The 24,597-nt window shown below is 42.3% G+C and overlaps 1 protein-coding gene across 5 annotated transcripts in view; it reads left to right on the top strand.

Annotated features, from left to right (window-relative positions):
• Window positions 1–24,597, top strand: part of LOC143286835 (dynamin-binding protein-like) — a 274,661-nt gene that overhangs the window by 103,353 nt on the left and 146,711 nt on the right. For all 5 annotated transcript variants that reach the window (XM_076594658.1, XM_076594659.1, XM_076594657.1 and 2 more), the window contains 3 exons: window positions 2,084–2,210; window positions 7,408–7,499; window positions 23,295–23,444. In XM_076594658.1, the coding sequence (XP_076450773.1) occupies window positions 2,084–2,210; window positions 7,408–7,499; window positions 23,295–23,444 (369 nt within the window). The remainder of the gene's footprint in view (window positions 1–2,083; window positions 2,211–7,407; window positions 7,500–23,294; window positions 23,445–24,597) is intronic.

The following is a 24,597-nucleotide window of genomic DNA, read 5'->3' as shown; positions in this document are numbered from 1 at the left end:
ACAAAGAACATAGTGGTGACTGCTGTGATGACAAAATGTGTTGTTGATGGGACAGGGAACTTAGTGTTGACTGCTCTGATGGAATGGTGTGTTGTTGACAAAAACATAGTGGTGACTGCTGTGATGACAAAATGTGTTGTTGATGGGACAGGGAACTTAGTGTTGACTGCTCTGATGGAATGGTGTGTTGTTGACAAAGAACATAGTGGTGACTGCTGTGATGACAAAATGTGTTGTTGATGGGACAGGGAACTTAGTGTTGACTGCTCTGATGGAATGGTGTGTTGTTGACAAAGAACATAGTGGTGACTGCTGTGATGACAAAATGTGTTGTTGATGGGACAGGGAACTTAGTGTTGACTGCTCTGATGGAATGGTGTGTTGTTGACAAAGAACATAGTGGTGACTGCTGTGATGACAAAATGTGTTGTTGATGGGACAGGGAACTTAGTGTTGACTGCTCTGATGGAATGGTGTGTTGTTGACAAAAACATAGTGGTGACTGCTGTGATGACAAAATGTGTTGTTGATGGGACAGGGAACTTTGTGTTGACTGCTGTGATGGAATGGTGTGTTGTTGACAAAGAACATAGTGGTGACTGCTGTGATGACAAAATGTGTTGTTGATGGGACAGGGAACTTAGTGTTGACTGCTGTGATGGAATGGTGTGTTGTTGACAAAGAACATAGTGGTGACTGCTGTGATGACAAAATGTGTTGTTGATGGGACAGGGAACTTAGTGTTGACTGCTCTGATGGAATGGTGTGTTGTTGACAAAAACATAGTGGTGACTGCTGTGATGACAAAATGTGTTGTTGATGGGACAGGGAACTTAGTGTTGACTGCTGTGATGGAATGGTGTGTTGTTGACAAAGAACATAGTGGTGACTGCTGTGATGACAAAATGTGTTGTTGATGGGACAGGGAACTTAGTGTTGACTGCTCTGATGGAATGGTGTGTTGTTGACAAAGAACATAGTGGTGACTGCTGTGATGACAAAATGTGTTGTTGATGGGACAGGGAACTTTGTGTTGACTGCTCTGATGGAATGGTGTGTTGTTGACAAAGAACATAGTGGTGACTGCTGTGATGACAAAATGTGTTGTTGATGGGACAGGGAACTTAGTGTTGACTGCTGTGATGGAATGGTGTGTTGTTGACAAAGAACATAGTGGTGACTGCTGTGATGACAAAATGTGTTGTTGATGGGACAGGGAACTTAGTGTTGACTGCTCTGATGGAATGGTGTGTTGTTGACAAAAACATAGTGGTGACTGCTGTAATAACAAAATGTGTTGTTGATGGGACAGGGAACTTAGTGTTGACTGCTCTGATGGAATGGTGTGTTGTTGACAAAGAACATAGTGGTGACTGCTGTGATGACAAAATGTGTTGTTGATGGGACAGGGAACTTAGTGTTGACTGCTCTGATGGAATGGTGTGTTGTTGACAAAGAACATAGTGGTGACTGCTGTGATGATAAAATGTGTTGATGATGGGACAGGGAACTTAGTGTTGACTGCTGTGATGGAATGGTGTGTTGTTGACAAAGAACATAGTGGTGACTGCTGTGATGACAAAATGTGTTGTTGATGGGACAGGGAACTTAGTGTTGACTGCTGTGATGGAATGGTGTGTTGTTGACAAAGAACATAGTGGTGACTGCTGTGATGACAAAATGTGTTGTTGATGGGACAGGGAACTTAGTGTTGACTGCTCTGATGGAATGGTGTGTTGTTGACAAAAACATAGTGGTGACTGCTGTGATGACAAAATGTGTTGTTGATGGGACAGGGAACTTAGTGTTGACTGCTCTGATGGAATGGTGTGTTGTTGACAAAGAACATAGTGGTGACTGCTGTGATGACAAAATGTGTTGTTGATGGGACAGGGAACTTAGTGTTGACTGCTCTGATGGAATGGTGTGTTGTTGACAAAAACATAGTGGTGACTGCTGTGATGACAAAATGTGTTGTTGATGGGACAGGGAACTTAGTGTTGACTGCTCTGATGGAATGGTGTGTTGTTGACAAAGAACATAGTGGTGACTGCTGTGATGATATGTGTTGTTGATGGGACAGGTGCCCAGCAGTGTGGACATTGAGTTCCTGTTTGGCAACATGGAGGAGATTGCAGATGTTGCCCAGCGACTGCTGACCAGCCTCGAGTCGGCCATCAGTGGCAAGGCCTTCCACGATCAGATTGTGGGTTAGTGTCCCTCCTTCACCTAGTGCTCTGTGTGACAGTCACTTTACAGTTTGTACAAACAGAATTTTGTCTGTGCTGTGAGGAGTCCAGCTATGTGATGACTGTATGTTGTGATGCATAGTGTTTTTGTTTCATCTTTGTTCTAAACAGACAGCCATCCAGTTGCTGCATAATGTAGGGTTTTTTTTCTCTCCATCTTTCTGTATAATTTCTTTTTGTTTCCTTCAGAAGAAGACAGCATGTAGAGTATTATTGAACAGAATGATTGAAAGAGTACCATTAAGTTCAGTCTATTGAGCGCACTGGTATATAAGCCGCACTCACTAAATTTGGGAAAAAAATTGAACTTCATACACACGTAAGCCGCACTGGCTTATAAGCCACACTTATTACCGGTACCGGAACACATACCGATACTACAGAAAAGCTGTCAATACTGTAGGTTATGAAATAAACACAAGTGGAAACAACACAAAGAAAAGCAAGCGAAAATACTGCTAGTGCCACAAACACACACAAAAATAAAAATAAGATCCATAACTTAGGGATAGTCAAATTTATTCAGCATCATCCAGCTCACTGAATCCACTGAAATCTTCGTCTTCAGTGTCCGAGTTGAAGAGAACCAGTGCAGCTTTCTCCACCATCTTGTCACTGACTTCAGCCTCACTTTCACTTGATGAACATGAACGCAAGGTGGAGGTCGCTGCTGGTTCGTCGCTTGCACTGTCGTCTGCTAGGTCGATCGTCTTCAATTTGAAGGCTGCATCATAGGCATTTTGTCACGTTTTTGGCATGATGAGGGTGTGCACTTGAGCAGAGTAGACCTGAATGCTGATCTGAAGGCTTTAATGTGTGCAAATTTGATTTTTAAATTGTGAACAGTTAGCACACTCACCTGAAGCTCATCCAAAAATTAATGGACAGAAATCATGATTTTGGTGAGTTGAACTTGAAGGGAAGCATTGACAAGAATGTGACAATCCCGGGATCATTAAAATCCTCAAATAAGCTGCATCATTATATTAGCCACAGAGGTTGAAGCAGGGAGAAAAAGTCACGGCTTATAGACTGAACTTTTTGGTAGATATTTATCATTATCACAGTAAAATAAATCACAGGAGCATATTTTTCCATGGTCAAAAACCTGTGCAACAGAATTAAAAGAATGATACATGGATTTTTGGCCGGGAGGGGGTGAAGGGGTGGGGGCCGAGGGTTTTCCACTCCTGCACTCTGCTTCTTGTTGCACCCATGCAACTTTTCAAATGCTAAAAAACAAAGCAAAAAAGTAACTGTAAATGTGAAATGAGATGAGCACAGTTGCCAACTGGTTAAAGTGATGGATGTTCAGTCTGAGGATCCTGGTTTTGATTCCTGGTTGATTAACAATAAAGATAGGTATTTGCAGTCTCCCAGATCAGCCTATATGCAGAGCTGCTAATACCTTAACCTCTGGACTGCGCTGTTGACGTACAGCGTATGTCATGAAATATCACTCACCAATGCTGTATTGATGTACGCCGTACGTTGTGTTACAACGTTCTATGTTTTTAGTCCCACATTGCAGAAAATACAGTCCGCAAACCATTAAATTAGCTCCCCTGAGAGCTCTTTGTCTCCTGAGTTCCATTAGCTAAAAGTATTCACTTTATTGTCACATTTATGGCGAAAGTTTTGCAAGTTTGTACGAAGCTCAAGTTGTGTTTGCAAAGCCATGGCTTAATGCAGACAAACCCAAGCACTTGCACAAATATTGGAAGAAATCCTTCACGATGCAAATAGTAGAGATGAAGATTGTGGACAGAATGAGATAGAACTGCGTGAAGTTGATGCCGAAGACGCCAGTTTTGACATGGAGGGGGGTGGAAGGTGGGGTTGCTTGACGAAAATGAATGCAGACAAGCTCAGCTGATTCAAGATGCAGGTGGGTGTTCACGAGGTTTGTCAGTTTATTATTTGCTTTCTGTTTGTTGTAACAATGAATATAACTGCATTGTGTGTGTTTTGAATGTGTTAGCTGTGGTAAGTAGCTTTGTCAGTCACTGATCAGTGTGTGTGAGAGAGAGTCAGTCACGTGTGTACTGTGTGTGACCAACGCTTCACGAAGGGGCGTGGCTTGCTGGCTGGCTCATCGTTGATGACAGCGTGTGTCGCTCGCCTAGAGCTTTCTGTGAATTCGTTCCGAGTGTGTATTGGTTTTTTTTGTTGTTCTTGTTCTTGTTGGTGTGTGTGTGTGTTAGTGAGGGGGGTGGGGGGGAAATGTTTACAAAACTGAAATCAGAGAATGATATACAGAATTGTATGCCTAAATTACTTTGTAAATGCAACACTTGTAGAAGTTTGTGTGTGTGTGTTGTCATTTTGTTTTGTATGAGAAAGAGAGAATGAAGGAGGTGGGGCATACCATGAACCAGTTTCAGTGTGTGTGTGTTGGGGGGTGGGGGTGGGGGGGTAGGTGTGTGTGTTTGTATTTCAGCTTCTGAAAACAATCAAAAATAAAATGGTACCACTTCATAACCTTTTTTATATGTAAAAAAACAAACAAACAAGCAAAAAAACAAAAACAAAACAAAACAAACAAAAAAACACACAAACCCCCCCCCCCCCCCCCCCCCCCAACAAACTTAGTCTTTTATGCAAATAAATGTGTTTCAGGTATGCAGCATGGTGATGATAATGATGTTCGTCCTGGACCATCTGGAGTTGACAACTTGCCACAAACCTGCAGCTGAAGACCAGCAGCAGCAAGACCAAAGGGCAGTAAATAAGCCTCCAGCAATTCTGGATTACAATAAAAACATGGGTGCCATGGGCCATCATGATCAACAACTGCAGCAACAACTGTTTCCGCAAGTACCACACACAGCTTTTTTTTTTACTGGTGATAGATGCTGGGTGAGTACACCCTTTTCATTTTTTGTATGGACTGTGTTGGAGACTTGTGGACCTGCACACTGTTGCACAACCTTTGACAGTGTGTGTGGTTGATCACAACAGTCACAAGAAAGACTGGTTGATAACCTGGTTGATGTTGTAGCACCTACATGATGGAATGACAGTCCCAATTTTTTTTATATTACATTTTATGGAATTTTTGTGTCAGATTGACTCATTATTTGAACATGTGAGTATTAAAAACAAAATCTTGGTTCATTTTCCTTTCATTTGATATATACTTTTATGCACTTATCTTCAATACTTTTTGAAATATAAGCAAATTAAAATCATTGGCATGTTTTTCTTGTTTTTCTGAAAATTTTCTCAGCATAGGCTATAGCAAAACATACTGGCAGTGAAGGGGTTAATCCCCTTTATGTATGCTTACTCATCACTGTCACTGGTCCCAAAACCTGGTTTGATCGTTGGGGAGCTGCACTGCTGAACACATCACCAACATTTTCCATTTTTGGTGGTCGTGGGATTAGGGCCTCCCCTTCCTGTCACCCCCTAAGATGTCTTCATACCATTTTGAAAAGTCAGTGCAAAACCAGTGTCAGACCTGAAACCAAGACATACTGATTTTTTAAATTCATTTGGACTACAACAGGTTTTAGGAGTTGAAATGAAAACACCAAATGATTCAGTATACAGTGAAATGAATAGATATTCATCCTGTATAAATTCTGCAGTGAGATATATTTGACATTGGTTAGAATTACCAGGATATGAAAATTAATGATAGAATTTCATGTAAATCCTATACTATTTTTTTATGATTTAGATTTTAGAGGTAAAAAGTACTTGGCTTTGAACATAAGAACTTGTCTTTGTGAATTGAGATTTGGATATGTATGTGAACATCGAGCAGTAGGTAATGAGAATGTGATTTTGAAAACATTTCACCAATGTTTAATAGATCGTAGATTGCAAACTGGGAAAATCATATCCAATCAAATGATAGATTCTGTTTCTGCGGAACTTATACTTCTTCACGTTTAGTTCAGAGTTATTGTTTATTTAGTATGGACACACACCTATGATTTATGTTTGCAAGATTTAGATTCTGCATTTTTGAAAACATCATGCACAGATACTACTATAGAAATTTTGATCATTCAGAGAGTTGTGCCCATTGTGCAAAGAGTCAGATGAAGATGAAATTCATTTTGCTTTTAAAGTGTCCTGTTTTGAATGAACTTCGCTTAGAATTAATTTTGAAGAAGTATTATGAACATTCATGTTTGTTTAAATTTTGTTTATTGATGGCACCATCTGATGATAGTATTGTATGTAATGTTGCTTTATATCTGTATAAAGCTTTAAGTTAAGAGAAACGGTTTAGTCCTAATTTTTGTAGTTGTGAAAACAGCTGATTGTTTACTCACAGTTATAGTGACAACTGTATATATTGTTATTGCCTCTCATTCAGATGGGCTATGGCCTTAAATGAATAAATCATATGTGTCTTCATCTCCCTCTCATAAGTCAGTCACAACTTTCAATTGAAATACAACCGCTTCACTGTGAACATTTTGTCCTGCACCGATTAACACCAACAGTGACTGAAGTGAGTGATGCTCTGTTCTACCTTCTTTCCACCCTGTCACAGATTGTTCAGCAGATAGCAAAGTACAATGCTTAATTTTTATATTTGTCCCTGGTAAAATGTTACACTAAATATACATGTAAACCACAGTGAATTTTGATGTATTACATATGTATATATATATATATCCCAGCTAAACGTGACATATAATTGGTCTGTCTACCCATATTAAATGAGACATTTAATTCATTTGTACACTTTAGTGAAATGTGATATGTTGATTCATATATTCATCCCTGTTAAACATGACATTTCATTTACATGCAGACCCATGTGAAATGTGATGTTTGTTTTACATGCACACGCCTTTTAAATGTGATATTGATTTGTGTGCACACCTCTTTTTACACCTTAAGTTCCAGGCATTATTCTGGCCTTTGTTGCCTATTTATCAGGAGATTTTTGACCGTCAAAAGTGATTTTTTTGTATACTTCTGTTAAGTGTTTAATTTATAAGCACATCTGTTAAATGTGACACATAATTTGTGTGTGCTCCAAAGTGTTGTCCTGAAATAAAGAGTCCAAGATAAGTTTCTGATACTGGCTTCAGTGATTTTCTGCATCGTTCCTGTGATGTGATTCACATTCTCTGCCATCTGTTGTTTGTGTGATGTATCATTGATGCTTCACACTGTTGTTCTCTTGCAGGTTCTACGTTTGTTGCCTTGGCAGATGACATGAAAAACACATATGCCCCATACTGCCGTCATCATGACGATGTCATTGCTGTCATGGAGAAGGTAGGCTATATTTCACTGGTTATCAGATTGGGGCATTCAGTGTTTACTTTTTTTTGTGAGTTGTGTTAACTCAAGACTTTGCATGACGGGCGCGATAGCCGAGTGGTTAAAGCGTTGGACTTTCAATCTGAGGGTCCCGGGTTCGAATCACGGTGACGGCGCCTGGTGGGTAAAGGGTGGAGATTTTTACGATCTCCCAGGTCAACACATGTGCAGACCTGCTAGTGCCTGAACCCCCTTCGTGTGTATATGCAAGCAGAAGATCAAATACGCACGTTAAAGATCCTGTAATCCATGTCAGCGTTCGGTGGGTTATGGAAACAAGAACATACCCAGCATGCACACCCCCGAAAACGGAGTATGTCTGCCTACATGGCGGGGTAAAAACGGTCATACACGTAAAAGCCCACTCGTGTGCATACGAGTGAACGTGCGGGTTGCAGCCCACGAACGAAGAAGAAGAAGAAGACTTTGCATGTTTAGTTAAGTCTTTCATATTCTGAACACAATTTCTTTCACCTTTTTTCCTGCTCTTTCATAAAAGCAACTCTGGTTCATTTAAATTACCTAACAAAAATGTTCCTTTTTCAAGAACTTAGAGTGACATTTCAGGTGACTTATTGTCAATAAAACAGTCAATAAAAGTGTAGAAGATTAAGAAAAATAAATAAATAAAGAATGAAAAAGGGAAAGAAGGAAGATGTAATCCAGCATAATTGTCAGTCTTGTATATGTGTGTTATTTTCTCTCCGCCATACTTGTCAGTCTTGTATGTGTGTGTTATTTTCTCTCCGCCATACTTGTCAGTCTTGTATGTGTGTGTTATTTTCTCTCCGCCATACTTGTCAGTCTTGTATGCATGTGTTATTTTCTCTCCGCCATAATTGTCAGTCTTGTATGTGTGTGTTATTTTCTCTCCGCCATACTTGTCAGTCTTGTATGTGTGTGTTATTTTCTCTCCGCCATAATTGTCAGTCTTGTATGTGTGTGTTATTTTCTCTCCGCCATAATTGTCAGTCTTGTATGTGTGTGTTATTTTCTCTCCGCCATAATTGTCAGTCTTGTATGTGTGTGTTATTTTCTCTCCGCCATACTTGTCAGTCTTGTATGTGTGTGTTATTTTCTCTCCGCCATACTTGTCAGTCTTGTATGTGTGTGTTATTTTCTCTCCGCCATACTTGTCAGTCTTGTATGTGTGTGTTATTTTCTCTCCGCCATACTTGTCAGTCTTGTATGTGTGTGTTATTTTCTCTCCGCCATACTTGTCAGTCTTGTATGTGTGTGTTATTTTCTCTCCGCCATACTTGTCAGTCTTGTATGTGTGTGTTATTTTCTCATTATTGGTCTCATATCTATTCACACACACGCATGCACGCATGCACATATATTTGTTGTTTGTTCCCAGCTGTAGAGTTTGCCGATTTTCATTTGAACATGTTTTCTTTGTGTTAACTTTATAACATATTTATTTTCTTTTTTATTTCAATGCATTATGCATTTTTTATATGCCCCAGGGATGGGTGGAAATAAGCATCATGTCAGTTTTGTTTATCTTTTTACCCTTGATAAATAAAGTTTTGTTATGTTTCACTCTCTCTCTCACTGTCTTCTGTCTCCGCTTATCTGTCTGTCTGTCTGTTCCAATGCCCAACATATGACAAACACCACCATCTGTGTCATGGATGACCGTGCATACTCAATTTTTTTAACCAGTCAGAATGTTAATTTGGCTCACTACTTGCAAACATCTGCAGGGTTTGAGATGAGTTAGAAGTGGATCTGTCACTTTTAGTTAAGGAATTACTGCTGATGGTATTTATGATGCAAAAAAACAAAACAAACAAAAACAACCCCCATTGATGGCTTAGAGGAAGTGCTCATGGCTCTGTGATTAAAACATACAGTTGAAGGAAATATATTCAAGATCAAATGTGTTTGTTTTTTCTGTGCTCACTTCTAACAGGACTATATTGACATCACCTAAGAATCCGAATCAGAATAACTCTATTATCTCAACAACAGAAATTAAGTGTGTTAAAATCTGTGATACAGATTACAAGCATGACATGTATTATGAATTAAAACACCAACACACAACAGTTAAATATATCAAATCATATCACAGAAAACCATAAGATATGATAAACTGCAATGCAGAACAGTTGTATATGATAAACTGTAACACAGAAATTACAACATTGAGCAGTTTTTGACTCACTTGTGTAAACAAAGTGAGTCTATGTTTTAACCTGGTGTTCGGTTGTCTGTGTGGATGTGTGTGTGTGTGTGTGTGTGTGTGTGTATGTGTCCGTGTGTCTGTGTGTCCGTGGTAAACTTTAACATTAACATTTTCTCTGCAAATACTTTGTCAGTTGACACCAAATTTGGCATGAAAATAGGAAAACTTCAGTTCTTTCCAGTCATCTTGTTTAAAACAATATTGCACCTCTGGGATGGGCACAAAAAAATTAAAAAAGAAGCCTAATTATATGCAAACTGCATTTACTGTTATATTTATATTTTTTGTATTTTCTAAACTTGGCACTTTGACCTCTTATTCTGACACAACAACAAGAGGAGTCATTATTATTTTTTTGTTCAAACAGGAACTTCTTTTGCTAAGCATAGAAGTTTTATTTATTTTGCAAACGTTTTGGTGCAGATAGTAAAAAAAGGGAAATTACTCTGTAATTAATGCTAGGGGACTTAATTTATCACAAGTGAGTCTTGAAGGCTTTGCCTCTCTTGTTTAATATGATTGTGTTCAATACAGAACAGTCACACACACACACACATACGCACAAACATACACATACATGCATACATACATTATATATATATATATATATATATATATATATATATATATATATATATATATATATATATATATATATTATCAAATAGTAATTAAACCCAAAAGAAAATGATTGTCCTCCTTTTTGCCACTCTCAAATTTTTGCCCATTGGGCTTCACCAGGAGAAAATTTGAGAGTAGCAAAAAGGAGGACAGTTACTTTATTTCGGGTTTATTTTCCATATTTTTTGTGTTCTCTTTCGAGAATCTACCCCTGTGCCCCTGTGGAATGATTTTCTTGGAGTGGTGCCAGCAAGTCCAGGATTTATCTTGTGTTTTCTTATATATATATATATATATATATATATATATATATATATATATATATATGTGTGTGTGTGTGTGTGTGTGTGTGTGTATCACTTGGCACTTGTGCATGCAGTCAAGGCCTGACAGCACATTGGGTTATACTGCACAGCAGATGTGGTGTCATGTATATGGATTTGTCAGAACACAGTGATGTCTCCTTGAGATACTGAAACTATATATCAACAAAGTTATTAAAAAAAAGATATATATAATATCTCTCTCTCTCTCTCTCTCTCTCTCTCTCTCTCTCTCTCTCTCTATATATATATATATATATATATATCATACAGTCAGTAGCTAAATTTATCTCAGAAGCACAAAAAATAAGGCATAATCACAATGATCAGAACACACCAGAGTAAATGAGGAGGATATCCATATGTAAATTTTATTTTCTTATGTTAATTTGGTAAGGTAGATAATTGATATATTGAACTATATCACTCCTAGAATGGGTGGTCGAGTTTGAATGATTAGTTTCTTTGTGTGTGTGTGTGTGTGTGTGTGTGTGTGTGTGTTCCGCTTGCTTAATGTATCTTGAGAGAGTTATATTTAGAGATTTTTTTGTTTGTTTGTTTGTTTGTTGATGAAATGCTGTTGAGCAGAATGTTGCTTTGCATTTAAGGGGATTTAAGAATTAATCCCTGTCACCCCCTTGTCAATAGACCCTTACAGGTAATGACAATAAAAATGTCAAAGCGTCTCTCTCTCTCTCTCTATATATATATATATATATGTTAAAGCATAAAAATCTCTCTCTCAATCTGCTTGTATGTGTTGGGAGGTTTGGGGGGAGGGGAGGGAATTTGTGTGTGTGTGGATATGTGTGTATGTCTTCTTTTTGAGTAAAAGAAAGATTCAAACTCATGGTGGCGTAAAATTGATTGATATAATATTTGATTTTGTTTAAAATCTCTCTCTCTCTCACCCTCTCTCTCTCTATGCCTGCTAATGTCTGACGCTCTTTGTGTGTGAGTGCATGTGTGTGAGTGTGTGTGTCTGTGTGTTTGTGCGGATGTGCATGAATGTTTGTGTGTGTGTCCATGTGGTTGCGATAAGTGTGGTGGATAAAAACATAAAAGACAGAAAGAGAGCAGAGAAGGGGATAGACATTGCATATTAATGAGGTTCACCTGTCTGCGCAAGTAAAAACTAAATGTTTAAAATTAATTTGATTTTTTTCAGTTGGCAGCTCCAACACCTTGACAGAAACATCTGCATCTGCATCCATGTTACATTTAAGATTTGTTTAATTTATTTTGGGTTTTTTTTCTCTACCATGTTCTGCAAGCATTTTTTGTAACTCCATTTGGACCTTCTCTTGTGACAAAAAAATCAACATTGGAACCAACAAGCAAAAGCTTTTCTACAGTTCCTAAAGCGACTATGTCATATCATTTTAATTCTTTATAATCCTATGGCAGCTTCCTTATCTTCTCCTTTGAAATTTTCACTTTAATTACACATACTTAACTGTGACCCAACTAGTGCAGACTCCGGCAGGGGTCTGACATTCCTGTCCTGTGCAAACTACTATCCACCTATGCGGAGAAAACGAAAGTACTACAGCCGATAACCTCCCGGAAGTAGGTACGTCCCCTTTGTTCCCCTGGCTAGCGCCCTCTTTTTCCGGCAGCCATCTCGACACCTGTTCCTGTGCACTTCATACGGCTAAGTTTTTTCGCATTTTCTATCTGTCTATTGATTCTTTGGCATTTCTGTTTTGTGTCCAATTATGTCTTCAAACAGGTCGCACAATTATGTAGCCCGATTGGGAGATCGGGCTAAAATTAAGGCATGATCGCAAATGATTTGCGATCAGTCTGGGCCCTCTACCTCTGGCTCTCTCAACAACGCCAACCCCACACCACCTCCACTTCCTCCACTATCTCCGGTCGACTCCAGACTCCCACTACCCCCTACGCCTCCTCCGGCGACTTCTAGAGGTTTGTTACCCCAAACACAGGTCAGTGGTACCATTCATATTTCTAATTTCGAACTGCGAACGGACTCGACGCGATCTGTGATTTCTCGGCTCTGCCAGTTGGCAGTACCCGAGTCGACCTCCTCTATCCCTTTCCCCATGCCCACAGTCTCAACAAGGGATTACAGCACAAACCCTTTGGGGAAACAACACCATACACTTTTTCTGGATCCGCATGCTAGACTGGGCCCTATGTGCAATGCGTCTGTGGTGGCGGCCGTGACATTGGATCATGATCCCCCCACACGGCATGCCTCAACTGTTTCGGATCCATTGGCGACCAAGGCGCGTAGGGATGCCCTCCCCATGTGCAGGGAGGAAGTTGGACCTCTAGGGGACACGCTCGCCCATATGCGTGCACCCCTCCCCTTGTCACAATTTTCCAATCCAAGGGAGCAACTCCTGCTTCGGATCCCTTAACGGTGGCCGCAGTTACTTCCCTTGCACCGGCACTGCCCCTTGCCATCAGTGCAGGCACGTGCACGGTTCCAGCAAGCTATGCAGTGATGTCCACATCTGCCATTCCACCGGCTGTTGCTGTTTCCCAGCCAATAATGGTCTCTCAGCAAGCTGCTTTACCAAACAATCAGCAGCTCATTATCAGCTTGCTGCAGCAATTATGCTCCACTGTCCTTCCTGGTGCCACACCTCCTGCTACTGCTCCTCCTTCTAATCTCCTTCCACCATCCTCTGCCACCTCCCAGCAGCTCCCCTCCACTACAACAGGGCACACTCAGAGCACCCAGGGCAGCCACACTGGTCACATGCTCAGCACACAGCCTGACCCATCATCCTATGCCACTGAAGAGACACTCTCTGATGGTGACACAGACACAGAGGAACCACCTTCGGAAGAAAATCAGTTGGTTTCCCTGCAGGAAGCACTAGCCCACCTAGCTTCCTCCACTCCAGACAGGGTGGAGACAATTTATGCACCGGGCACACCTCAAACCTGTGGTGCTATGGAAATTATGGGCATCCACAGATCCTCCCATGGCCCTCACTACGCCCTTACACAGTTGCCCATGGTACTTGACGCCCTGCATAATACACTGGCACGCATCAGGGGCCAACCCATCAGCGATGTCCCCTCTGATTCTGTCCCCAATTTCCCAGCCGCAATGGGTCGAGGGAAATTCTTGAAAACTCTGCCCAGACCCACTTCAAAGCCTCCATGTCCTATTCCGCAAAGACCTCTGCCTCTTTCTCAGGAAGACCTACTACTCCTCCCGCGCAACTCACATGGCAATCGCACAGTCACATTGCCCGACAGATTCCTGATGGATCTGGAGGAAGCTGCCAGATTATCCCTCGAATCAACTGCAGCCATAGACAACTTCCTGGCGGGCCTTGCCACAGCACTGGTGGAAACCCCAACTGATCCACCAGCCGGCCTTGACATCTCCGTCTTCTCTCCCTTTGTACAGCAGATCGCCCAGCTCCTCATGCAGTCTGCCAATATACAAGCACAGGCCTACATGAATGTGATTTTGGCTAGGAGGGACGCTGTGCTCAACCGCTCTCCATACGTGCACTCTCTGCCAAAACATGCTTCCCTAAGAGCGCTTCCTCCCACGGATGGTTCCCTTTTTGGTCAGGGATTCCCCATAAAACGCCGCGCAGACTTGGGTAGGGACCTTGCCCTTGGTGCAGGCCCTCTCCGCACTTCGGCACACTTGCGGCACGCTCCGCGGCATCAACCCTACACCTTCAGGCGTAGCAACATTACCTCCTTCAGACTGTGCCCGCGCCAGTCTTCACCCTCAAACGCCAGAGTGCAACCCAGGGCACAACCCAGGGGCCAGCCCAGGGCGTACAGGTGCCAGTCGCACACACTCTGCCCTCCACGCAGGCCAGCAGCCAACTCCACACCGGCCCACCCCCAATGACTTGCCCCCGCCCTTCACCCGCCACTCGTGCACCAGCAGCCAGCAGGAAGCCTATCCAGGCACATGCCAGCGTGGCTGTCTCTCCCAGCATGCGAGCGGGTCCTCCGGGTGATAGCGTCAGGGTTCCGCCTGCCTTGGCTCTCCTTCAAGGCACCTCTCACTCTCTCTCCTCCTCCCTTCCCCCCCCCCCCGCCCCCCCCCCCCACAGGGCGACGCAGCCCGCTCAGCCCTGTGGGACGAAATCCTCTCCCTTCTCCAGAAAGAGGCCATAGAAGAAGCTCCTCCTCTGTCACCAGGCTTCTTCGGCTGCATTTTCGTTCTCCCCAAAACCTCTGGTGGATGGCGGCCAGTCCTAGACCATTCTCCTCTAAACAACTATCTCCAGCACAAACCATTCCGCATGGAATCACCTGCGTCAATCAGGAACTCCATCAGGCAAGGCGACTGGGCAGTCTCCATAGACCTCACAGACGCATACTTCCATATCCTCATTCACCCCAGGGACCGCAAGTGGCTCCGCTTCTCATGGGACAGCAAGTCTTTCCAGTTCAGAGCCCTTCCATTTGGCCTTGCTCCAGCCCCGTGGGTCTTCACCAGGGTGGTCAGGGAACTATGTTTAGCCCTCAGGAGCAAGGGCATACACCTGAGGGTCTACCTAGATGACTGGTTGATCCTTGTGGAGAGCAAGGCCCTCTGCCAGCATCACCTCAACCTCGTCAGGAACCAGTGCCAATCACTGGGTTTTCTGATGAACACAGAAAAATCGGAACTGGAGCCCTCTCAACAGTTCAAATTCTGTGTATGGTGATCAATTCTGTATCAATGACCATATGTCTGGCCATGCCTCGCCTCCACAGGCTACACAGCCTCCTTTCTCAACTATCACAGGCAACCTCAGTGTCCGCCAGGGAACTTGCCTCTCTGCTGGGCTTCATGGAGTCCCTCGCTGAACTTGTTCCCTTGGGGAGATACACAAACGTCCATTTCAGCGTCACTTCCAGGACAGGTGGTCCCAGTCTTCTCAGACATGGGACACCTGTATTCCTCTAGGCACATGGTTCTCACAGTCAACCCAGCACTGGATGGACATGCAATGGCTCAACGCCGGGGTTCCCATCTTGAACCCAACACCAGATGCAGAACTGTACACAGATGCCTCCAACATGGGTTGGGGTGCACACATGGAGAACCACACAGCATCGGGGACTTGGTCCCCACATCAGCAGTCATGGCACATCAACAAACTGGAACTGGAGGCGGTCTTCCTTGCCCTCCAGCACTTCCTCCTCCACGTTTTGCACAGGTTGATCTTGCTATGCACAGACAACATGACGGTAGTATGTTATCTGAACAAACAGGGGGGAGCTCACTCACACCAGCTGTCCCTGCGTGCGGAGACAGTCCTCCTCTGGTGTCAAGAGCACAACATCCACCTGACAGCACAACATGTCCCAGGCAAGCTCAACATTCTAGCAGATTACCTCAGCAGATCCCACACAGTGCTACAAATGGAGTGGACCCTGTCACACTCAACATTTCAGTCGATCTGGGACCATTGGCACAAACCACATGTGGATCTCTTCGCCACAAGATTCAACTTCCGCATTCCAGCATACGTCTCCCCAGTCCCAGACCCGCAGGCCTGGGCCGTGGACGCCCTATCGATCAGCTGGTCCAACCTTTCGGGGTATGCCTTCCCCCCACTTCCAATCATGCGAAAAGTCCTCAGAAAGGCAAGGCTGGAGAGTGCCGCCCTGATTCTCATTGCACCCCACTGGCCAGCACAGCTGTGGTTCCCCAACCTTCTCCACCTCACTCACGTTCCCCCACTCCGCCTTCACATTGGCAGACACTCCCTAGTCCGGCCCCACTCGGGTATCCCCCATGGAAACCCAGAGGTTCTCAACCTACACGCCTGGCTACTGTGCGGGAATCTCTGTCAGCACTAGGCGCCTCCGATGACACAGCTGACCTTGTGTGCAGGTCACATCGCAAAGGCACTCATGGCGTTTACTCTGCACACTGGAATCGCTGGCTCTCCTGGTGCTCAATCCACTCAGTCAATCCCACACACCCATCCAATATGGATCTCGCCAACTTTCTTGCCTTCCTCTCCTCCTCCAAAGGCCTCTCTGCCTCTGCAGTACGCGTCCATCGCGCTGCAATCAGCTCCACTCTTTGGCAACTAGGCGGGCCCTCCTTCTCAGACGACCCCCTGCTTAGGGCATTAGTCCGAGGGGCTTCCCTCAGTCATGCACATACATCCCCCCGGACCCCTTCTTAGGACCTTTTTCTGGTCCTACAATACCTCCGCAAGGCACCCTTCGAACCCCTTGCTATAGCTCCCTTCAAGCTACTCTCCATGAAGACACTCTTTCTCATCTCACTCGCCTCAGGCAGGCGTTGTAGTGAGGTTCATGCCCTCAGTGGTGTCACACAAGATATAGCCTTTGAGCCGGACAGATCTATCTCACTTAGATTCCTCCCTGAATTTCTTGCCTCCCAGTACACCCTCTCCCATTCTTTTCATCAAACTGCTCTCTTCCATTCAAGCTCATGATGACGAGGACAGATTCCTCTGCCCGGTCAGGTCCCTGCGCATATACCTTAAAAGGTTGCGTCCCTTCCGAGCGTCTAAATGACGCCTCTTCATTAGCTGGAACCTGGACCATCCACGGGACATTAGCAAAACGTTGCTGTCTCGATGGATAGTCAATGCGATTAAAGGTGCGTATGCAGACGTAGGATTGAGACTTGATGCCTCCTCAGCCAGAGCGCATGAAGTCAAAGCGTGGTCCTCTTCTCTTGCCTTAGCACACTCAACACGGTTGCAAGACATCTTGGATGCCACCTACTGGAAAAATCCTGCCACCTTCATCGACTTCTACCTGAGAGACGTCGCACACCTGCGGGATGATGGCTCAAGAGGCATTGCTTCTGTGGTAGTTGCACAGCAGGCCATCGCAGCACACAGACAGTAGAACAGGCTAGCCCTCCACCTTGTCGCGCTATTCTGCACTAGTTGGGTCACGGTTAAGTATGTGTAATTAAAAGGAAATTTTCAATCTAAAATTATGTTTAAATAACATACTTACCGTGACCCAAATTTAAGACCCTCCCGGCCTCCCTGCTTCCTGTTCTCCCTGCTTGCTGCGCTGGTGATGGCATATTGCCGTCAAAAGAAGGCGCTAGCCAGCGGGACAAAGGGGAGGTTACCTACTTCCGGGAGGTTATAGGCCGTAGTACTTTCGTTTTCTCCACATAGGCGGATAGTACGAGGGTCATTCAATAAATAAGTTGAATTTTTCAGTATAAGGACTTCTAATAAAGATAGAAGCTTACTTTTTTTTTGTTTTTTTTTTGTTTTACTTCTTTTTCACATGGATTTAATTTGTTTTGCAGATTAAAAAAAACTTTGAGAGTTTTGGCGATTAACAAAGATGGCCGACCAAGAAGCATGCTCCAGGATTGAACAGCGGTCAGTTATCAAGTTTTTGGTTGCTGAAGGGTGCAAACCAGTTGAAATTCATAGGAGAATGTCAACTGTGTATGGTGCCACATGTTTCAGCCGAAAAAATGTCTACAAGTGGGCTAAATTGTTTAAAGAAGGACGGAGCAGTGTTGAGGATGAAGACAGGCCTGGAAGGCCTACAGAAGTGAGGTCTCCTGAGGTGATCGAATCAGTCAATGACCTCATTCAGTCTGACAGAAGGGTGACAGTGGATGACATTGCAAGGACTTTGAGCTTATCTGTTGGGACAGCACACAAAATTGTCCATGATGACCTTGGCTACTCGAAGGTCAGCTGCCGGTGGGTGCCAAACTTTTGTTGGCTACACTCATTCACACTAACAACTGTGAAAAAGCAATACTGCGAATGAAAGTCTTGTCAGCTGTTTTCATGTTAAGAGAGAGATGTGACACACCCCGAAATAAGTAGGATGTCACAGTCATTTTCATTTTTACTTCTTATTCATGATGAAGGGTCATGCCAAATATGGAACTAAGATCTCTTGCCGATCCAAGCTCACCATGCCAAAATGATCATGAGACTGAAAGCCTATCAGTTGACTTTGTTATCTTTTGTGCACTACATGCCATCTTCCATTAAAAGCCTATCAGTTGACTTTGTTATCCTTTGTGCACAACATGCCATCTTCCATTAATGCACATTGGACTCATGCCCCTTACCGGTAATGTGCAAAACTTTGTATATTATCGGTAATGACCAAGCCACTTTGTTTATGGGCTTTGCTTTGGTAATGGGCAAAAACATATACACACATGCATACGTATACATATACATAAATGGAAGATATGTAAGTTGGCCAATGTGCTAATATCTCCACTGTTGGAAAATAAAAATTCATTCATTCATTCATTCATTCCCTCTCAATCTCCCTCAGCTCCTCACCCCCACCCCTTTCCCTCACCTTTCCCTCCTCACACCCACAAACACCAACACACATGCGCTCACTCAGGTATACGCACATACACACATACACATACATATATAGGAAGAAGAAGAAGAATATATATACACACACATCAGAATAGGGCACAACCACCTGTTCAACAACTGAACTGACACAGAAATAAAATTAATAGATACAGTTCTGTAGCACCTTGCCACTGACACAAGGGCCTCTTGAGCACCTGCAAACAACCCACCCTTGGCTGACATGTTTTTTTTTGATAAGATACATGTGTATTAGTTCAGTAGAGTTTGATTTATTGTCTATGATGGTTAAAAAGTTAATTTTTTTAAATGTTTATATCAAAGAGCAGTCTCTCTCCCTCCTCCGTCATTCCTTCTCATACATCTACATTTGTGCCACCACCCAATCCTCACCCATTATCCACCGCACACTGAGACTCATCATAGCACAGGGGTTCATTTCCTTTTCTCTGATTTCAATTGAGTTTGAGACAAAGTTCCATTAAGGTGTAAAGGAATGGAGATTGCTAGATCCAGTCTTGGTGTGGGCAAAGGTTATTTTGTTATTGTTTTTTGTGTTTGGGGGGAGTCGAAGGAGGGAGAGGGGTAGCTGATTATTTTATGTTATTTTTGGCTCGTGTGTGGGTTGTGTGTGTGTGTGTGTGCATGGTCAACTGCAACAAATTCATTATCTCTAGAAATGCTTTGACTTAAAGATAGGAAAAAATCAAATCTTTCCACACATTCTAATTGTAATGAAAATGCACTTCTGGTAAGTGCACAAACAGTTTGAATAAGCCAAAAATGTTTTCAGATTACTGTCATATTTTTATATCTCATTCACAAAACTGAAATACTGACACACTGATTAAAATCAGTCAATTTATCTTCCAGTTCAAATAGGAACTTCTGCTTAATATGGAAATTACATGGGTACATACATCTGCCAGCAGGAGCAAAATTCTGAGTGAGTTATGGGACGTAAATCTGAATATACTATGGGAACTTTTTTTTATGGATCTCACTCATCTAAAACATTAGATTTTAAAATGTGACTCAAGGTGTATAAAGGCTCCTTCCTTTCATAAATATTCATGACCAAGCACATGTATATATCAATGGTTACTGATAACATATAGGGTGATGGAAACCACTAAATTTTACTCAGATAATGGTTTTAGCACAGACCTCATTGCTTACTATAAATTTCTTTAAATGGTCAACACTCTTTATCAGCAAGAATCAACAGTCTTTGATCCAGAATTTGGCTGTTGATATTATACTTGCTTTACGAATGTCTGAGCTTTGTCATTTTCATCAAAATTGCTGGAAAAGTATGGTCTCAGCTCTGATCTCATCTGGAACAAAATCATCAACTCAGCTGTCATCAATCAGCTTATAGGTGTGGTGATAGTTGTGTGAAATTTCCCTTCTCAGAACAGTCAGTGATTTGCTTCCTGGATTTGATAATGATAAAGTATTTGTTCTCACAGTTTTGGACTTGTCAGTGGCATTTTGACACCATTGACCACTCTATCCCATTGAACAGACTTAAGACTTTCTTTGGTATTTGTGGCATGGATTACATCTTTCGTGACATAGATCGTACACAGAAAGTGTGTGCAAATAGTCAATAATCTGGTGTATCTGCTTTGAGATAAAGTGTCCCACAGGGGTCTGTCTTGCATCCAGTTCTTTTCATGCTGTATGTTGCTCCAGTGTCAGATGTCATCAGTCATGTGATGTCACATAAGAACTTTGCTGATGACACTCAGCTTTAGCAGTCAGACTCCATAGCTGAAATTTATGCACTGGTTCTCAGACACGGGAGTGCGTTGCAAACCTAAAAGACTGGGTGGATGACTCTTACCAAGGTACTTCTAAATGAAGATGACTGAACTTTGATAGCCTGTCCAAAAGCGTTTCATCATTATCCTTCTCTTCCTGACTCTGCTCTGATTAATAGCACACCTATTTCATTTTCTTCTTCTGTTCGCAGTCTTGGTGTATTTCTTGACCAGTCTCTTTCCTTCCAGCAGCATATTTCAAACATCTGTAAAGTGCCTATCTGGAATTGCATAGGATCACAATCTCTCTAATAATACAACCAAAACACTTGTGTGTGTTTTTGTTCTCTCAAGAATGGATTACTATAATTCTCTTTTTTCTGGACTTCCTAAGTATCTGTTAGACTTCAGTGAATCCAGAACAATGCTGCTAGACACATTTGCAAACAATGCTGCTAGACACATTTCCAAAGCTTTTAAATGTGACCATATTTCTCTTCTCATTCAGTCTCTCCAATGGTTGCCTGTTTCTGATCGAGTAGATTACAGGCTATCAGCTCAGACCTTTTCTGCAGTTTGTGGGTATGGACCAAAGTATCTCTGAATTATTCCATATCTATACTCTATCTCATTAGCTCCACTCTTTTTCTGATACTCAGCTTCTTAGGATACCTCACATCAGAGCAAAGACCTACTGATACAGATTGTTTTCTTTTCAAGCCCTAAAGAACAGACTTCCTGACAACCTCGGACACTCTGACTCCATCTTCCCTTTAAAATCTGGCCTCCAAACTCACCTCTTCTCTCTGCAACGAATTTGTTGTAGTATGTTCATCCGAACATTATATACTGGTATTCTCAACTATTTGTGTATATGCATGTATGTGTTAATTGTGTGTGTGTGTGTGTGTGTGTGTGTGTGTGTGTGTGTAATGTATGTGTGTATGTACATGTTTGTATGTGGGGGAAGAGGGTGGGTATTTATATATGTATGTACAAATGTATGTTTGTATATATATGTATGCACTTGGCTTGTGAAATGAGGCCAACGTTAATTTCCATTATTTGGTGAGAAACATTCATACACAAACATAGGTGTTGAAGATGAACATTCATATTTACAGATTCCAACAATGAGTAGCCATTTTTATTGGAGTGGCATATTTGATTGGAGAGAGGTATTGATCAGCTCTTCTGTCATCTGATCCTCTGATCACAATTTTGTCCCTCCCAAAATGTAACTTGTCTGAAGTCATCGTGCCTGAAAATGTGAGTTAGGTGATTAAATGAAGCAGAAAAGCCAAGATGAAGATAGGGCTGATTTAAAAGGTTGTCAGATCTATATTATGATCATAAAACAGTGAAATGCTTATGAATGTGATGTGCTTGATATAAAATGCCACAAAAGTGCTGTACGCTTTTCAGGTCAACATGATGCCTTCATTTGAAATTTATTTATTCCCCTGATTCATGTAATACTTTTCATCTCTTCAGTGTCAGCCTTCATGTGCTTTTTTATGTGTTTTGAATTAAGTCTTAAATGTGAAAGGGTACAGTTATCAAGTTAATTATGACTTGTCTGTTAACCTTACAGGTGAAGGTAGAATGTGGGAAATTATTTTTGTATGTTTAGGAACTTATTAATTATTCATGTCTGACCTCCCTCACCCATGTCATCATCTTGATTCTGGTTTCAGAATAGCCCGCTGCACAAGCTGTCCTTTCATTTCCTCATTTCCATTCAGTTACATCATTATTTATTCCCTCTTGAAGTAATTTTTCTATGCGTTTTTTTGTTGTTGGTTTGTTTTGTTTTTTTTAGATCCTATTAGGATTGCTCAGGCATAAATTGATATATTGTAAATCATGCTTTAAACTTTAATGCAAAGTGGAAAGGTTGATACTCACAGTAATAGCATTCCGGTGTCTGTGCCATTGGCTTGCTTTCTTTCAACCGTCAAAGCCTAGACAATGAAGGTATAACAAATTGGAGCATTGATTATGGTGTATATTATTTTTTGTTTTGTTGTTGTGGTTGTTATTACTAATATTATTATTATTATTATTATTAACAACAAGAACATTATCATTATTGATATTATTTATAATATTATAATTGTTTTTGTTGGTTTTGGTGTGTGTGTGTGTGTGTGTGTGTGTGTGTGTATGTGTGTGTGTGTGGTGTATTATTTCTTTAATTTTTAAAAACGTTATAGGGCATTGGTAGTTTTTTTTTCACATGTCTTCAAGCAACTCCAGCTTGTGTGTTGAAAGACGAATGATTTTTTTTAAGTATGAAAAGAAAAGGACCATGTGATAAAAGTGGAGCTATAAAACAGATGTATTTTTTGTCATAACTTTAGAGCTTTTGTATCTTGTTTTATTTTATATACATTCACTTTCCTGAAGTGTGTGTAAACCACAGTAGAATGGGATGAATAGCATTGTCATTACACATGAACTCAAATTTTTCTCAGGTGAAAAATTCATATCAGTTGACATCTTTCAAGTGGTGCACATATCTTTTTCAGCACCGTGAAGTACCAGAGGCATGCCAGTATTTTGCAGCCAAAGTGGAAGAGATGCGAAGGCGGACAAATATATTTGATGTGGAGGCTATGCTGATCAAACCTGTTCAGCGAATCCTGAAGTACCCTCTCCTCCTCCATGAACTGCTCAAGGTCTGCTCTCATTGCCTGTACCCCCTTCATCCTATGGTCTGTCCTGTAATCCCCTTATCCCATGGCCTGTCCTGTAATCCCTTTATCTCATGGCCTGTCCTGTATTCACTTCATCATAGGCCTGTCCTGTATCCCATTTATCCCATGACCTGTTCTGTATCCCCTGTAATCCCATGGCCTGTTCTGTATCCCCTTCATCCCTTGGCCTGTTCTATATATCCCCTTCATCCCTTGGCCTGTTCTGTATCCCCTTCATACCTTGGCCTGTTTTATATATCCCCTTCATCTCTTGGCCTGTTCTGTATCCCCTTCATCCCTTGGCCTGTTCTATATATCCCCTTCATCCCTTGGCCTGTTCTGTATCCCCTTCATACCTTGGCCTGTTTTATATATCCCCTTCATCTCTTGGCCTGTTCTGTATTCCCTTCATACCTTGGCCTGTTCTATATATCCCCTTCATCCCATGGCCTGTTCTGTATTCCCTTCATACCTTGGCCTGTTTTATATATCCCTTTCATCCCATGGCCTGTTTTATATATCCCCTTCATCCCATGGCCTGTTCTGTATATCCCCTTCACCCCATGGCCTGTTCTGTATATCCCCTTCACCCCATGGCCTGTTCTATATATCCCCTTCATCCCTTGGCCTGTTATGTATCCCCATTCATCCCTTGGCCTGTTCTATATATCTCCTTCATCCCATGGCCTGTTCTGCATTCCCTTCATACCTTGGCCTGTTCTATATATCCCCTTCATCCCATGGCCTGTTCTGTATTCCCTTCATACCTTGGCCTGTTCTATATATCCCCTTCATCCTATGGCCTGTTCTGTATCCCCTTCATCCAATGGCCTGTTTTGTTTCCCATTTATTACATGGTATGTCAGATATCCCCTTATCCCGTGGCCTTGTTGTATCCCCTTTATCCCAGAGCCTGTCTCTTATCCCCTTTATGCTGTGATCTGTCCTATATCCCATTTGTCCTGTGGCCTGTCCCTTATCCACTTAATCCCAGGACCTGTCCTGTATCCCATTTATCCAGTGGCCTGTCCAGTATCCCCTTTATCCCATGGCCTGTCGTGTATCCTTTTATACTGTGGCCTGTCTTGTATCCCCTTTATTCCCATGGCCTCTCCTATATTCCCTTTGTCCCTTT

This window comes from Babylonia areolata, chromosome 10 (assembly GCF_041734735.1).
Source record: "Babylonia areolata isolate BAREFJ2019XMU chromosome 10, ASM4173473v1, whole genome shotgun sequence".
Taxonomy (NCBI): domain Eukaryota; kingdom Metazoa; phylum Mollusca; class Gastropoda; order Neogastropoda; family Buccinidae; genus Babylonia; species Babylonia areolata.
This window is presented reverse-complemented; position numbering and strand designations above follow the sequence as displayed.